Source organism: Pungitius pungitius, chromosome 20, assembly GCF_949316345.1.
Source record: "Pungitius pungitius chromosome 20, fPunPun2.1, whole genome shotgun sequence".
Taxonomy (NCBI): Eukaryota; Metazoa; Chordata; class Actinopteri; order Perciformes; family Gasterosteidae; genus Pungitius; species Pungitius pungitius.
The window spans coordinates 4,464,870-4,480,335 of record NC_084919.1 but is presented as its reverse complement, the minus strand read 5'-3'; the positions used below and the strand labels follow the sequence as shown (position 1 = coordinate 4,480,335).

The window sequence follows — 15,466 nt, the reverse complement described above, 5'->3', positions numbered from 1 at the left end:
CAATACAGCATGATATTCATATTGTAAATAATGGTTTCATTTACAGTCAACTATGGCCTAGTAATAAACTTTGCTCCACTCTCTTGTGACACCTCTGGTGACAGAAAAACAACAATGGCAGCAAAAACGTAATCCAAAAACCCATTGATCGCGTAGCACTTTATATACAGATTATGGTCCATAATTAAAACTTCACAGCTCAGACACAGCAGTTGTGTATGATATGAGTCACGTTTGCCCTTTGCTTACGCAATAAATGTACAAATGTTTATTAGATTAACAAGAATTTATAAGTGTGTGATGTGAGCTCACTGTACATACTATGCCTTGCTGCCCTTTACTGTCCGATGGCAGACTGTGAGACAGATGGTTTGCATAACTAACGGTTCGATAAAACAAATGCAAAGGATGATGGGTGATGTTAAAGAACAGTTCAGAGCTCAAAAGTTACTGTAGAAAAAACATATTTACCAGGGGAACCTGATTATCTTTCACACAGATTATCTCTGTTGTGTACTGAAATGTACGTTGAGTCAAAACAATGTAACTGAACTTTAAAGTTTCTTCTTAAAAGTACAAAAGAGAATGAAGATCCAATCATGTGGCAAATTCAGTGGGATTTCATCTCACACAGTTTTCAATTTTTAGAAAACAATGCTTTTAAGCTTCAATACAAGACAAACATTTTCATCGGGAGATAGAAATTTTAAAGTATCACCCCCAGATCTCAGATTCTACATATTTAACAAAGCCAACGGCATGTGGGTTAGACAATAAGATTGTTTGATATATATTTTTGGCTTTTGTCTCTCTCAGGCTACAGCCCATTTGCCCCATTGAGAGCCGACTACCCCATCCTGAGCTAGAGCAGATCCCTCTCCGCACCTTGCAGTTCAAGCGCGGCCTGCTCCATGAATTGCGCAAGGGCAATGCCACCAAAGAGCAAATCCGCCTGCACAACCTGGTCCAGCAGCTGCCGCGGGCCATCATCATCGGGGTGCGTAAGGGGGGAACCCGCGCCCTGCTGGAGATGCTCAACCTGCATCCGGCGGTGGTCAAGGCCTCGCAGGAGATCCACTTCTTCGACAATGACCAGAATTACGGCCGGGGCATCGACTGGTACCGCGAGAAAATGCCCTTCTCTTTCCCCCACCAGATCACCATTGAGAAGAGCCCCGCTTACTTCATCACAGAGGAGGTCCCCGAACGCATCTTCAAGATGAACTCCTCCATCAAGCTGCTGATCATCGTACGCGAGCCCACCACCAGGGCGGTGTCCGACTACACGCAGGTGCTGGAGGGCAAGGAGCGCAAAAACAAGACCTACCACAAGTTCGAGAAGCTGGCCGTGGACTCCGGCACCTGCGAGGTCAACACAAAGTACAAAGCGGTGCGGACCAGCATCTACACCAAACACTTGGAGCGCTGGCTCAAGTTCTTCCCCGTGGAGCAGTTCCACATCGTGGACGGTGACCGCCTTATCACGGACCCGCTGCCGGAGCTGCAGCTCGTCGAGCGCTTCCTTGAGCTGCCCTCGAGGATCAGCAGGTACAACCTGTACTTCAACGCCACCAGGGGGTTCTACTGCCTGCGATTCAACATTGTCTTCAACAAGTGCCTGGCGGGCAGCAAGGGCCGCATCCATCCAGAGGTGGACCCGTCGGTGGTGACTAAATTGCAACGGTTCTTCCACCCATTCAATCAGAAGTTCTACCAGATCACTGGCAGGACCTTCAACTGGCCGTGACCACGGCTTGGGATCCTCCAGTGAGATTCCCCGACTGTTTTTGTTGTTGTTGTTTAGAAAGGCAAGGCTGTGAGATCTCAAATTAAAATGTTAACAGCACTTTGAGTTTAATACAGGATTGACAGTGTGACCAAATATAAAAAGGGACTTGATGCTTGAATGTGTGTGAAACAAAATAACTTGATGGTTTGACTAAAATAATTGGTTTGCTTAATCTTGCAAGTTAAGTGATTTGTCCCTCATCGTTCCCCATACGGAGGGAAGAAAAGCCGCACCGAGCTCTTTAATTAACAGAAGACATTATTTTTTTTGTTGCTCTTTAAAAGACTATCAAACGCTGACATTCATGCTGTTTTTTCTCCCAGTACAATGAGCAAAAGATATCTAAGTTACATTTCATAAGCAACATAGTTGTTCATTTATTCCCCCCATGTTGTTTATTTGACCAAATCCGTCACTTTTAACATTGGAGACTCCTGTGTTAGTCGTCTTCTGTTCAAATTGGTTTCTGCCACGTTTTTATGTTATGTTATGAACCCATCTGAAGGTGACCTCATCTCATTCCCAACCCAGCACCCAGTCTGAAGCACAGAACCGCTTCATCAGAAATGGTTCTTGTATTTAAAGACTCCAGCTTTTGTTTTTTTTAACATACATTTCCTGGCACAACAGCCATAGGGGGGGGGGGGGTTGTCCTCTGATGATTGTCGTCAAACCAACTGTTTATTCTTTGCTGATGTGTCTGTTACTGTGCAAATACTCACTCTGTAGCATAAGTATGTTGTTAAAACAGTTTAAATTAAAAGAACGTGTAAACATTGTAAACGGATGATTCATTGTTTGATTTGGTTTTCATTTGTCCGTCGAACAGATTAGAATCGACATCATGGGAAACAACGCTCGTTTGTTTGAAGGTTGAACTACGTCCTTTTGCACCAGGCTTCAGCGACATGATTCAAACAACAGACATGAGCGCAAGTCAAGTCAATTATAATCTCCATTAACATAAATCACTAAATGAACCTTTCGTAACCTGTACAGAAAGGACACACTCTGTTTCGGAGATGGAGGACACTTTGTTGATTAGATGAAATTCAAAGAAGAGAAGATGTACATGTGTAAAGATAGACCAGTCATAATAAAAGCACAGTATTAAGAGTGATGAAGAGAATACGGAGAAAGATTGAGCAACACATGTGCAGGAAGAAGGTCCAGATGGAGAATGTGAACATGAGAGCGAGTGAATGATCCAGCGCAGACGACAAGGAGCGGAATCTTCGCATGTCTCATTATTTTGCTCATACTGGACGCAGCATTAAAGCTAATTCAAAGGAGGAACTAGGAAAACTAGTTCATTTCTGGTATCAGCATCCTCTCGCTTGTGGATAATGGTGTTACACATGGGATGCTGCTGACACCTGGTGGTGTGGAGCAGCAAAATTAAGTGCAGTGAATTTCTGCCTTCTTTCTGTTGGAGCAAACAAAAGTGGTTAACACATTATGTTCATGCGGCAGTATAAATCCAAACCATGTCGATTCGTGAACTAAATCCCTGACCTAGAAAGTCAGCGACGTGTTTGAAGCCATTAAAGCAAAATGCACCAGCCGAGTGTGCACAGGCCGCTCTGAATCAGTGGACTGAGTTCTCACCCATCTCTCGCTGGATAAGAACGAGTCCACTTGACCCTCAAAGTTTCCCTCCTCCCTGGAGGAATCGCTTCTTCTGTTTTTTAACTCAGTCATTCAGGACATAATAGTCATAATATCTGCTAAGAGGGCGTTCTTACTAGTTTTTTTTCTGAATGCTTAAACCCTAACCCTAATTTTTTTTTTTGATAATTAGTTCACTTTGCAATCAGTGTAAAAACTATAAATAAGCCACATGTGAGCTCTCTGTGTGGAGTACAATGGAGGGAGCAGGAAGAGTAAGAATTAGAGGAGGCTGAGGAAGAGGACGTGGAGGTGAAGAAGTAGGAGGAACAGCAGGAGCGAGAGGGAGAGGACAAAAGGGACAATAATTGGTGCATAATGGAGGATGACACCATCTTCCAAAAAGCACACAATGTGAGCATTTCTGTATTATCTGGTGTACTCATACAGAATTCGAATGAAACATATCTACAGAGTCCCTTTTGAAAGAAACAGTGAACGTGTGAAACAGCAGCGATATGACCATGTGCAGGTAAGCTGTAGCCTAATGTGCTGTGCATGGGCCTGCTGTGCCGCATTGAGAGTGATGGAGCTGGAGCCAGAGGTGCATGTGCTGCTTTTTGGGGATGAGGAAGGTTTTAACCTCACTAAAACAAGGAGACATGGCGGGACCTTTTTTTATTGGACTCGTGCCATAATCAGTGTCCCAGGACAACAACATGGTGGTAACATAACTATGTGTGCAGCTATAAGTAACAATGGTGTCGTTCACCATCATGCAACCCTGGGCCCATATAACACTGTACACATCACTACGTTTGGGTCCATGTCCTGTTTTATTTTGTAGTTTCATGTCTCTCGTGTCCCTGGGGTAGCTTCACTTCCTGCCTTATCCTGTCTTCGCCTATGATTGTCTGCAGTGTCATGATTGCATCCTGTGTATTTGAGCCAGTCAGTCTCTTGTCCGTTGTCGCGTCATTGCATGTCGCCTGTGTGCTCGTTTGCATGTCGTCAGTTTCATTATGTCCTCGTTTTTTTTTTTTCCACGCTGATGATTTTTGGGATTTCGAGTTTTGGGATTTATTAAAAAGTAATTTTCGTTAAACTCTGTTTGATTCCTGCCTCTGCCTATCCAAGCCTAGGCATATTCTAAATACTGTTGATTTCACTCTCCTGATTATCATTTGAAATTTTTTTTTATGAATAATTCTGTATTGCAGCCAAAAACAAAACCCATTCATACAATTAAGTGTTCATAAATATAAAAAAAATAATTAAAAAAATAATTATACCATTAACACAAAAAATGGATAAAAATTATATAAGGTTTTTATTTCCCTTGTTGTTGAGTTGTCATTAACAGGCGTCGAGTTATATTTACTATTGTGGTGTATATATTATTAAAGAAATCTGGTAATGGTTGCCATATTTTTTAATTCTTGCCCTGAGAGGTATTACTCTTTCCAATTTTAAATTAAATCGAGGTCTTTGTAATGAGCCCTTTTGCCACGTGGTGGCGCTCTAACCCAGAGGGTAAGAGTATCACGCTCACAATGGGTGTAATGTCAATGAAAGGCGGCGCGCTCGATGAGATTGTCCTGGCAGTTCACATTTTTTGTAAGTTGTGGCAAAACACACCATAATATCGCTACAACGATATTTCATTGGGTTCAATTGGGTGTACAAAATTCCCCACCAGGACGACTCCAAGGTAGATAAAATGGCATTATCCTTTAGAATGCTCCTCGCTGCAAACTTGTTGAGTTATGTTATGCCCAAATAAAAAAACGTGTCTCCTAATTGTTTGCTAATGTCCGTACTGGTTTGCCATGTTGTGAATATAGCCGACGTAAGTGAGCTGACAAAGAATCCTCCGAGCCCCTTGTAGGTTACAGCAGCACGAGAGGCCCTCGAGGTTTATTGGCGAAAACATTTAAGTTATTTTTTATTTCATCCACTAGCATTACTATAGTTTGCTATTCACTGTTTCTACATTCAGAATCTCTTGAAAGGCCACAGAGGACAAGCGGTAGGTAGGTAAGAGGTAGGATTGTTTTATTTTTATTTGATGTAACTGCAATGTAAGTTGTTTGCCATAAAACGTGGGATGTATCCATGCAAACGTCTGGAATGATGTTACAGTATGACTGAACACATGGTCGTTATCATTGTGATTGACTTTTCAACATCTGATCTATTAACACTGTTCATCGGGATAAACGTCAAATGAAACCATTACCAAAACGTATTGATTTACATTCTATAACTTAATTAACATTACATAAGTGTGGTTTTGTTTAGCTACGAAATAGCTCATCATTTTTATTTTGACGGTTCCAAGTCATGTCTGCATAGGCCCAGGGGAACGATTGTAAACATCCGTTATTAAGGATGAAGCGAATCGTAGTCGAGTCTCAGGAGGATTAGTTTAACTCCTCTAACCTCTTCTGTTATCACTAATGGTGAGTCATGGTTGCGCTCCAGGTGAGATTAGCACAGAAGTTGTGAAATCTGTAAGTGTCCACACCACTGCCCTGTGAGCAGAGGCACCAATTCAAGTGTGCACATCTTGTTTGGGACGTGTAGCCCGTCTGACCCTGGAGGACTCGATAGGTAATTGTGCAGCAGTGCATGTTGGGCAGAAGGACTGTGCTCATTACACCCGCCATTACACCTGTAACTCTGGCAATTGTTTTTTCAAGTAGATCAATGACAATGTTTCTGGGGTAATGATATCGTCCGGGAGTTAATTGGGACTATTGGGAGTGTCAGATGTAGTCAGTATACATGTATAGAGTAAATTATGGCCCGCACTCCCCCTCGGTTTGGAGAAGCAAGGAGAGCTGAGCAACGTGAATACCTCGCACAATCAAAAGAGAAGGTCATTGATCTGTGTTCTGGCCAAAGCCACCAGACTCAATTGGGTCATCTCACCGAGGAGACCGGAGCAAAGTCACGCAGTAATGCCAACAGAGCGACAGATCGAGTCAGCGGTAGAGGGATGCTTCCTGTAATCTGCGATTGTGAAAAACATCCCGTCTGGTGTGTTTTGGAGACAGCAATTGGTGGGTATAACAGGTCATGTTCCCAGGTATATATTTTTACCATATGACAAGATAACGCATATTCTAAATACAGCCTCCATTTAAACTAGTGGTGGGCTTTGGTAAATTTGAGTTTGCTCTGTCTCTCATACGTTGTGCTGCAGGAGGCCTTTATGAAACAAGCTTATATTGAAGACAGTTTAGCTTTGGCCCGAAGTATGTGTACACCCCTACTTTTGTGTGCTCTTTAGTCTGCGTTTGTTCTTCCCGGGCTGGGGTATCATTGATAACTTTAAATAAAAGCTTCCACAACAGCGCTCCTGCTGTTTCAAAACAATGCCGACAAAAAGAGAATTGGGACTTTTTTTTTTTTTAAACAAATAATGACAAATGCATCTCAAAATTTTATTCACATTTATTGTCGCTTTTAGTGTGCTCACAGAAAATTAGAACACCTTAAGCAGAGGAGTTTAATAGCATTTTTTTTGTAAGCAAAGTTACATTCCAACTCCGAGTTAAACTGGTCGAAGCTTCTCCAGTCTTTACACAGGGAAAAGAGCGTGAGCGAAACAAGATGCTACACAAACATTTGCATCTCATAGATTCCTTAAATTTTTGTAAAAGACCACTGAAAAAGCATTGCTTGCTGTAATCAAAAAACATACCACAGTATATAAACAGTTAACCATTCCACTTATCACAGCTTGGTTTTGACTTCAAAATTGCTTGAGAGCGTCCCGCGGGATAACTTTTTGTGTGTGTGTTTTTGTGTGTATGTTGCGTTGTTATCTTACAAAAAATGAGCGGGTGGAAAAAAGAGCTGCAATCTTTATGTGCTTCTTGGTCAAGATTTTTTGTTTTCATTTTGTACAATAATCACAGTTAAAAACACCCCGCCTATACATACTTACATTTTTTTTTTTTATTAAGGTCATAATATTGACAGTAAACAATAAAGTCTATACAACTGGTGTTTCTACTGAATCACTGACTGGTACAGCTAATGAGAAGTGAAGAGCTCCTATGCATTTAAATGACTTCCTAAAAGATAAATCTAGATCTGGGATTTTCACGTTTTTATTGTTAAAAAAAAAAAAAATGACGTAGTGTTGCAGAAACCGTACGGGCGTGTACCAATGTTGGTCTCGTGTTTTTGTTAGACTACTCTTTTCTCAATAGTCTAACCCCCCCCCCTCATCCCAGTTATACCATGGGCATGTCTATACCGTTTTGTTTAAAAATTGTATAAAAATTCAAAAAGAAAAGAAGATGTAACACTGCGTGTGGATGGATTTAATCAGTTGTACATATTGTAGCCACCCACCTTCTTAGAGCCCGTTGAACTGGAAGTAACAAGGGGTCGAGGTGGGTTTTGTGTAAAGGGGGGGGGGGGGGGGGGTTTGGGGGAGTGGAAACAAAACAAATCAAAAAAATAAAGAAAAGCTTTAAAATATCCCTTGTTGTCGACAAGTTCTTCAACGCCAGGACCTGGCATCACTCCAACATACAAACAGGGAAATGTTCTTTGATTATCTTTCTTTTTTTTCTCTCATTTTTTTCCCCATTTTCAAATTTCTCCCTTCTTTCCTCGTCGGAACTTATTCGGTAGCCTCTGTGGTGGCGGCCGGGGCCTCTGCCGCGGACGACGCCTCCTGCGAGACTGGTGCGGCCTCCTCCGTTGTGGGTGCCTCCTCGGCCGGCTTCTCCTCCTCCGCCGCGGGCTCCTCTGCCTTTGGCTCCTGGGCAGGCGCGGCCTCCTCGGCGGGCTTCTCTGCCACCTCTGGCTTGACCACTACCTCCTCCTTGGCGGGCTCGGCCTCCCCCTCGGCGGGCTTGACCTCCTCGTTGGCAGCCTTGGTCTCCTCCGTGCCCTCAGCCTTGGACTCCTCTGCGGATGCCGCAGCGGCAGCGTCATCAACAGCAGCCGCGGCGGCCTCCTCGCCCTCTGCTCCATCCCCGGTCTCCTTTTTGGACTTCTTGAAAGAGAAGCCGCTGAGCTTGAACGACTTCTTGAAGGAGAAGCGTTTCTTCTTCTTCTTCGGGGTGTCGCTGCTGGCAGACGGGGTGGCGGCGGCGCCCTCCTCCTCCACCTTTGCCGCCTCTCTCTCGGCGGGGGCGGGCGACCCCGCCTCTACTTTCTCCCCGTCCGCGGCCTCCTTCTCCGCGGGGGCGTCCTCCTCCTTGGGACTCTCCTCGGCCGCAGCGCTGCCATTGGCCTGCACCTCCTCTTTGCCGTTCTCGGCTGCGGCGGGAGAGGCATCCCCGTTCACCTTAACGTGTCCGTTTTCCTAAAAGAGAGAAAAGTAGTGGCTGTTAATGGAATGCAGAGAGCATGCCATGGGTTTCAACTGCAGAGCCGGGCAGTACCGCCGGTGTACACCAGGGGCAGCAGACACCATCGAAAGCAGAGCCCCTAGATGCTGGACTCGGGATCTACTTTCAAGACTTTATTCGCATACGATCAAAAACCAAATTCTTTTTTTCTTTTTTTTCGAGGGGGTCGGTTTCTGGTCGCAGAGCAAAGCTGATGCTCATTAGTCCAGCGAATCAGGGGGGGGGGGAAGAAGTTCAGGTGCATTTCCGGAGAATCGTGTAAAATGTAAATGCGGTCCCTAATTGTTTTTTTTTTTTTCAAACTCTTTAATAATAGCAAAAAAGGAACGACCAGAACCCCCCCCTACTACCCCCCTCCCTCTCCGGGTCGCACCGCTGGCTCCCGGCACGACAGCAGGCTGCCATCTCCACTTTCTCGTCGAGCACCTGTAACAAAAGGAGCGTCTCTCCGGGCGCTCGCAGCCCCTTTTGTTGACGTCGCCCATCTCGTTGGGGCGACTTTATTCGAAGCTGTTCCTTTTTTTTAATTCATAATTCAATCTAAAATGCACGAAATACCAATCAATTACGTTTCAGCGTTTCAAAAGGGATTTAATTCCGAAATTGTATCGTCATAAATGAACTCGCTGTTCTAATTCTTCGGGTCTCACGAAACCACAAACAAGTCAGGTGTTCAGTTGTTGATAGGGGACAACAATTAATTCCAAGATTAAAATAATTGAAACCTCTACCGCGCATCTCCATTTGAGCCCCGAGAGCGCAACCCCTCCCCCCTCCCCGCTACCCGGATGGATGCAATAGAAGCTAGATGATAAATTGTAATTTACCTGTCCGTTGGTCTTGTTGGGCGAAGAAGCAACAGCCTCTCCGGGCTTTTCAGCCTTAACGGCTGCCCTGGACAATTGCGCTCCCATGCTTGTATCTCCAACAAAGAAACTCAACCGATCACCACACACACACACACACAAAAAGGGAACAAAGACCCCCACAAGCCTCTTTGTTGCAACGCAAAGCTCTTCGCTGCTGTCTCCCCTCTTTCACTCTCTCTTTCTCCCTCTGCACATAAAGGGGGAAAAAAAGTTCACTGGGGAAAACGTGAAATCAAAGTCCAGTTGAGTGCCACTGAGGTTTTTTTTTTTTTCGGAGAGCAGGAAAAAGCTGATAGCCTAAAGAACAAGTAATAAAATCCCCGATCAGTCGCGTCGCTGCAGATAAGCTGCAAAATGGAGAAATTTCCCGTTTTGCTATTAAGATGCACAGTCCAACGCCCAAGTGAAGAGATGAATGGGCGCTCCGAGCGATGACGGCACGGCACTCCGATTCAGCCAATCACGTGCCGGCGCTGCGCAGCGTGGGCCGGGTTTGGGGAAAGGGAGTGAACAATAGATTGTAGCGCTGCGTTCAAGGTACGTCGGTATCATGAATTTCACAAACAAGCAACAAAGTATCGTTCTTTTAATAAAGAAATTTTACCAAATCACGAGATAATTGCTTTGGTTTTGAATGGCAAAATGTGGAGGTTTTGAAAACGTAGGTAGGGCCTAAATGTTTTCACTATGATAGGGTAAACTTACTAGTTTGTTGGCGCTATATGCAAAAGATCAATACTTTCATAATGTAAAATTTGATACATTAAACAAGTGGGGACTTTGATGTGAAAATATTCCCAAAAATCAATACGTATATGATTAAGTCTTTGGAATTTTGGTATCTTTGTCACCCAAACTAAATTCCAGACAAATGTTTTGCGGACAATGCAAACATTAAGATCACACTTAATTAGACCGGATTTAGAATGCAGATTCATGATGGCGAGCTTGGACCCCAGCTAAAAGATCGAGACTGACGATTGGACGGAATAAACAGTATTTTGGAACTAACCAGTCTTGGGTTGGAGATGTCTCAAGTCTGTAGAGCATTGGTGATATGGGAAGGGGGGGGGGGATCCCAATAAATGACTAATGTTGGCCAAGGGCTTCATACTCTTTCAAAAGCAACAATCCAATCGGAGAGGGGAATGTGGGACAAAATCGCAATAAACGGAGGTCCATGAATTACTTGAACTTGTAAGAGTTTGGGGATCATTGCATTAGACTAAATATATCTATGTTGTGACGTACGTGAGGAATTTATTATTATTATTATTATCATGTTATCGTTAAGTCTTGGCTACACAGATAGCCTTGGTAATAAAAACCCAATTTTGGGGTTTGTCATCATAAATTCACAAATTGCAGCACTGTCTAACTAATTGTGTCACTTAAATTGTACTTATTTACAGAAAGTTGTAACTTGGCTTATTTGATGAAATTGCACTTTGTTGTTTCTTGTTCTTCTGAGTTTGTATCGTAAGTCACTTCGCATAAAAGCGTCAGCTAAATTACATGTCATATAATGGAAAATTAGCGCATTTTTGATCAATTTGGTTTGTAAAAAATTAGCATGGTTTTCAATCACAGTCAGTGCTTGTATATATAATTTATTTTGGTGTGCCTTGAATGCAGCATGTCAAGTGTTCTGACCACAATTGTCCTGCTTCACAAACACTATTTCAAAATATATATATATATACTAGAATGCTTCTCATGGCGCAGTTCTAAGCATTCACCTGATTGTTGGTCAAAGCCTACATTACCATGTAATCATTAAAACAGAAACAGAAACAAAAATAACATCAGAAACTCTGATTTTAAAAATCATCTCAGCCACTTTCTTTCGTTGAACAAACACCTTCCCGCTTGTGTGTGTGTGTGTGGGTGTGGAGGTCGCACAGTGGCTGGATAGGCGTGTACCTCCATTTGAACCTGCGATGATGTGCCCCGCAGGGGAATGTTGCAGACAGATTCCCTCGGCTCACATTTGCAATGCAAATCCATCACACAAGCACAGGCGCAGTCAACTGTTTTCCGCAGCACAAAATGAGGTGGGCTTCCCCTCGCAGTTTCAGCCTGTGACTTTTTAAATGCAAAACAGCCCCGCGGAGGCCACCCTGCCCGGGAATGCGAAGTATGGCACTTGTTTTCAGTTTCTGTTGTGCCTAGTTGACGCCACTCCACATCAATCTTTGACGAGAAGTCCTTATTGAATCTGTTCAGGAACATCCCACATAGGCAGCAGGCACATTTTCCAACAACATTATCAAAGAAACACTGAAAAAAAACATAAACACCCTATCCCTGCGCTTAATCAAATATTATTGAAAAATCACGTTTTTGGCTTCCCAACATTAAATAGACATTAGTGATTTGCCATAGTGCCGCTTAAAGCACATGCTCCAGCTCGTAAAAATGGCCCCAGAGGACAAAAAACTGACCGTAGTCTTTATTTGCTCTGGTCATTGGTTACAAACTTGTAACTTGACTAACATGTAACTGGTAGTTTCTTTCCCCCAGCCTCCTCCTCAAGGAAAAAAAAACCTCAAGATGACAACAGACAAAACTTGATTCCATTGCACCAAAACGCTAATGAGATTCAAACAACAAACTCTCAGCACAACCTATATTTTTGACGCTTTAAACATGTTTGACAGGCATTGACGTACTGTATGATACCGGGGATTGAGATAACTTTAGACCTTCAAACAGTGGTGAGGCAGTAGGTTTTGAGATATTATCTGAGAGATTAAAAAGTCAAAACTGGGAGTAATACATTGTAAGCGAGGGACTCATTCTTCTTGTGAGTCGAGATGTATCAGAATTCCTGGCTCTTATCGCAGTTGAAAGCAATCGGGTTAATAAGCTTTCGTTGGGGATTGTTGTCCCCCTTGAAAAGGTCTCTAAAAGGAAATCACGCAATGTTTGGGAGACACAGGAGTTGATCCATCTCTTCATTTAAAAGTCCTACGTGTTCGGACCACTGAGTAAATACTAAGTAACAACTAACAGATGATGTGTTGCCTAAGCTCAGCTTGTTTGAGGAGACACATGCTCGAGGGTGTGTTCTCCCATGAAAGGTGATACAACTGATCTCTTTAAATTAAAGTAAATAGGAGGTGATCCAGTTCCTGTGTGATAACATAGCAAGATACTAGTCCTGACTACTTATTATTAAGATGTAAATTAAATGTAAATCTTTAGCCCCCCCCCCCCCTCTTTGTTGTCACTACAAAACTAAATCTGTTTAGTCCAAGCAACCAAACCCCAGATCTTTTTTTCAGGGTTAGGGTTTCCTGATAGGTGCTTATTTACAGTAATATGGCCGTCATTACATATCTGTAAACACGTTGTGTGCAGCAAGCAGGAGAGTAAACCTTTTTTTACTGTTTACAAATGTAGATAAATGTTTTATGTTAGATATTTTCGTTTCAATAGATGTTTACTTTTGGACTACAATGCATTTACAGTTATTGAAGGTCTTTGGACATGAGGCAAAAACAATCCCTCACACCACCTCTAAAAATTAAGTTTCTTCTCTTTACCTTTGTATGAACTGAAAATGCACTACAATACTACAACACAATTTTGGAAGATTAAAACAGCTACATCTCCCAGACCAAACAAAGCCATGGTAGCGAAAAGTTTCTCTTCTATTTGACTAAATAGACGCTGTATTGATTAGGACTTGACACTTGTTGGCACTTGTGCTGCATTTGAGTATTAGAGTACAAGGTTAATTAATTAAGGTAAATCTAATAGCAGCATACACATTTGTCATTGTGGGCACATTGATCAACGATTGCCATGTTATACATGAAAGTGTCAAATTGTGTCCTATGACACATTGGGAGGTTTGTAGTCCCCTTTTTTCCTTGCAGTGTAACATGATGAAAACTAACAATCACTTTTTTCTTTTGTCTGTTTACTCTTTTGTATATGACTCAAAACCCAAATGTTAATGTTACAGGGAAACAAATGAAAAAAAAACAATGATTTTGTAAATCTATTTATTGTATTTTCATTGCTGATGAAAAGAAATGCTACCTTATTTTTTTGACAAAGGACACAATCTGCAGTCAGATTATTTGTCCGACGAAATAACTTCAACGGCAAATTCGCTTTACATGAAGGTATTGTTTAGATAAAAAGTTGTGAAGAATGATGAATTTAGAAGGTTCCCTTTGGAATGTTTACTCGACTTGTCTTTTTTGTGTGCCCCAAAGCCCAACTCCAAAACACTTCTCCTGGCCCAGGAATGCCAGAGTTCATTTGCTCAGGGTCAATGTTGTCCAGGCGAGCAGAGGAGAGAGCAAAGGGAGAGATTCCGAGACACTGAGTGACATAGTTCTGTGAATAGCGTCGCACAAAACCCCAGGGAATTGAACACGGATAGGGGGCCAACCATAAATGTTTGTCCACAGCCTTTCTGCTGTCATTACTGGAATAGCTGGGCCTATTGAGCGCTGTGGGAATAGCCTGACTCAACCCTGGAGCTAAGGCTCTGGATTCTTCTCTGGGCTTTCTATACAAAAGCTATAGGAACCGAACACTCTGGGCCCGCACAAAAGGCCGCAGAAACATGATCGTGTTTTTCTTTTTACTTCTTCACAAGAGCCTGGTTCGGTGCGAGAGGGAGAGGCGGGCTCTTCCGCTGGCTCTCGTAATTGCAGGTCTCCCCCCCCCTCTGTGGCTCTGGCCCCCGGTTGCCTTCTCCCGTCGCTTTGTTTTCCTCCCCTCCGCTCAAGTCCTCCACCCTGGCTGGAAGAGTTATGGGAATATTTCCTTCTGTTTTGGGGTGTTCCCTTGTAGCCACGCAGATGGCCACTTGCATGGCCCCCCCCCCCCCCCTCCCTCCGCGTGTCAAACACCACGCTGGGGCCAACGCTATCAAGCAGTTGCTCCATTCTCCTTTTTCTTTGCACAAGTAGCACATGCCTGAACAAAAGCGGTGGCGGTTTTGCCATTAGGCCAGGAGTCTGATAAGATTTATGAGGGTTTGGTCCTCCAGCTCTCTGCTGGGGTGGTTCACCCCCGACATGCAAAAAGCATTGAAATGTAAAACAATGGGACAGGATTAATATGATCGATTTAATGATTAGTGATTAGAACATTTTCTTTACGTTAAACCAAACTAGCGTTTTGCCATCACATTAACTCGTCATATTCTTCTGAATATTTGCGAACGAAAATCAACATATTGGTTAAAAAAATAAACATTTTAATAAAGCCAAGTCAACTCTAGCCGTGAGTGGGAGCAACCACATCCATATGAGAAGGTTGCAACCGCTTACCACAGATATACCTCTTAAGTCTGAACTGTGAGTGTGTGCGTGTGTGTGTGACAGAGAGGTTGTACACCGGCGACTGTCACCTGGAAGCAATAGGCGCATTTCAACACGGTTTCTTGTGTTTCTCGTTAGCGCGGTTAGTGAAAAGTCTCTCGCATTCACCCGATGGGCACGGCTGCATTCCTTTAAGCCCATCCCCGAGGCCGGATACGGACTCCATTTTCATCCCCGGTGCTTCTGAGCACTACTCAACCTCTTGGTCCAACTTTGCTATCATTCAAACGGCAGGGTCAGAGTGGTTCGGGGGGCGATTTGGTTGCAGAGCTGATTTAAAGCAGGCCTTACAGTTAGTAAGGCCGTGGGCAAGTTAAAGACTCTGTAATGTTAATTTTTCACAATGATTTATCATTCTCCTATGTATAAACTGTTTGATTCAGAGCAGGCCTACTGGCAAAGGCAGAGAGTGAATTGCAATGTACTGTCTCCTCTGTACGGTCCCCGTGGTGGTGGTGGTGGTGGTGGGCGGGG

At 43.3% G+C, this 15,466-nt stretch overlaps 2 protein-coding genes across 3 annotated transcripts in view; one reads left to right on the top strand and one right to left on the bottom strand.

Annotated features, from left to right (window-relative positions):
* LOC119195341 (heparan sulfate glucosamine 3-O-sulfotransferase 5) overlaps positions 1 to 2,509 on the top strand; it is a 38,353-nt gene extending 35,844 nt beyond the window's left edge. Inside the window, exons 3-4 of one of the 2 annotated variants that reach the window (XM_037450183.2) lie at positions 817 to 997; positions 1,157 to 2,509. In XM_037450183.2, the coding sequence (XP_037306080.1) occupies positions 817 to 997; positions 1,157 to 1,747 (772 nt within the window). In that variant the 3' untranslated portion in view covers positions 1,748 to 2,509. Of the gene's footprint in view, positions 1 to 816 lie in introns of both variants that reach the window. The other variant, XM_037450181.2, reaches the window with a different exon arrangement.
* Positions 2,510 to 6,838: 4,329 nt separating this feature from the next.
* On the bottom strand, positions 6,839 to 10,082 carry marcksa (myristoylated alanine-rich protein kinase C substrate a). Its single transcript, XM_037449754.2, has 2 exons — positions 9,603 to 10,082; positions 6,839 to 8,729 (listed from the first exon to the last, which is right to left on the bottom strand). Exons 1-2 carry the CDS (start codon positions 9,687 to 9,689, stop codon positions 8,040 to 8,042), a joined length of 777 nt encoding a protein of 258 aa, XP_037305651.2. The 5' UTR covers positions 9,690 to 10,082; the 3' UTR covers positions 6,839 to 8,039.
* Between the last annotated feature and the right edge of the window lie 5,384 nt (positions 10,083 to 15,466).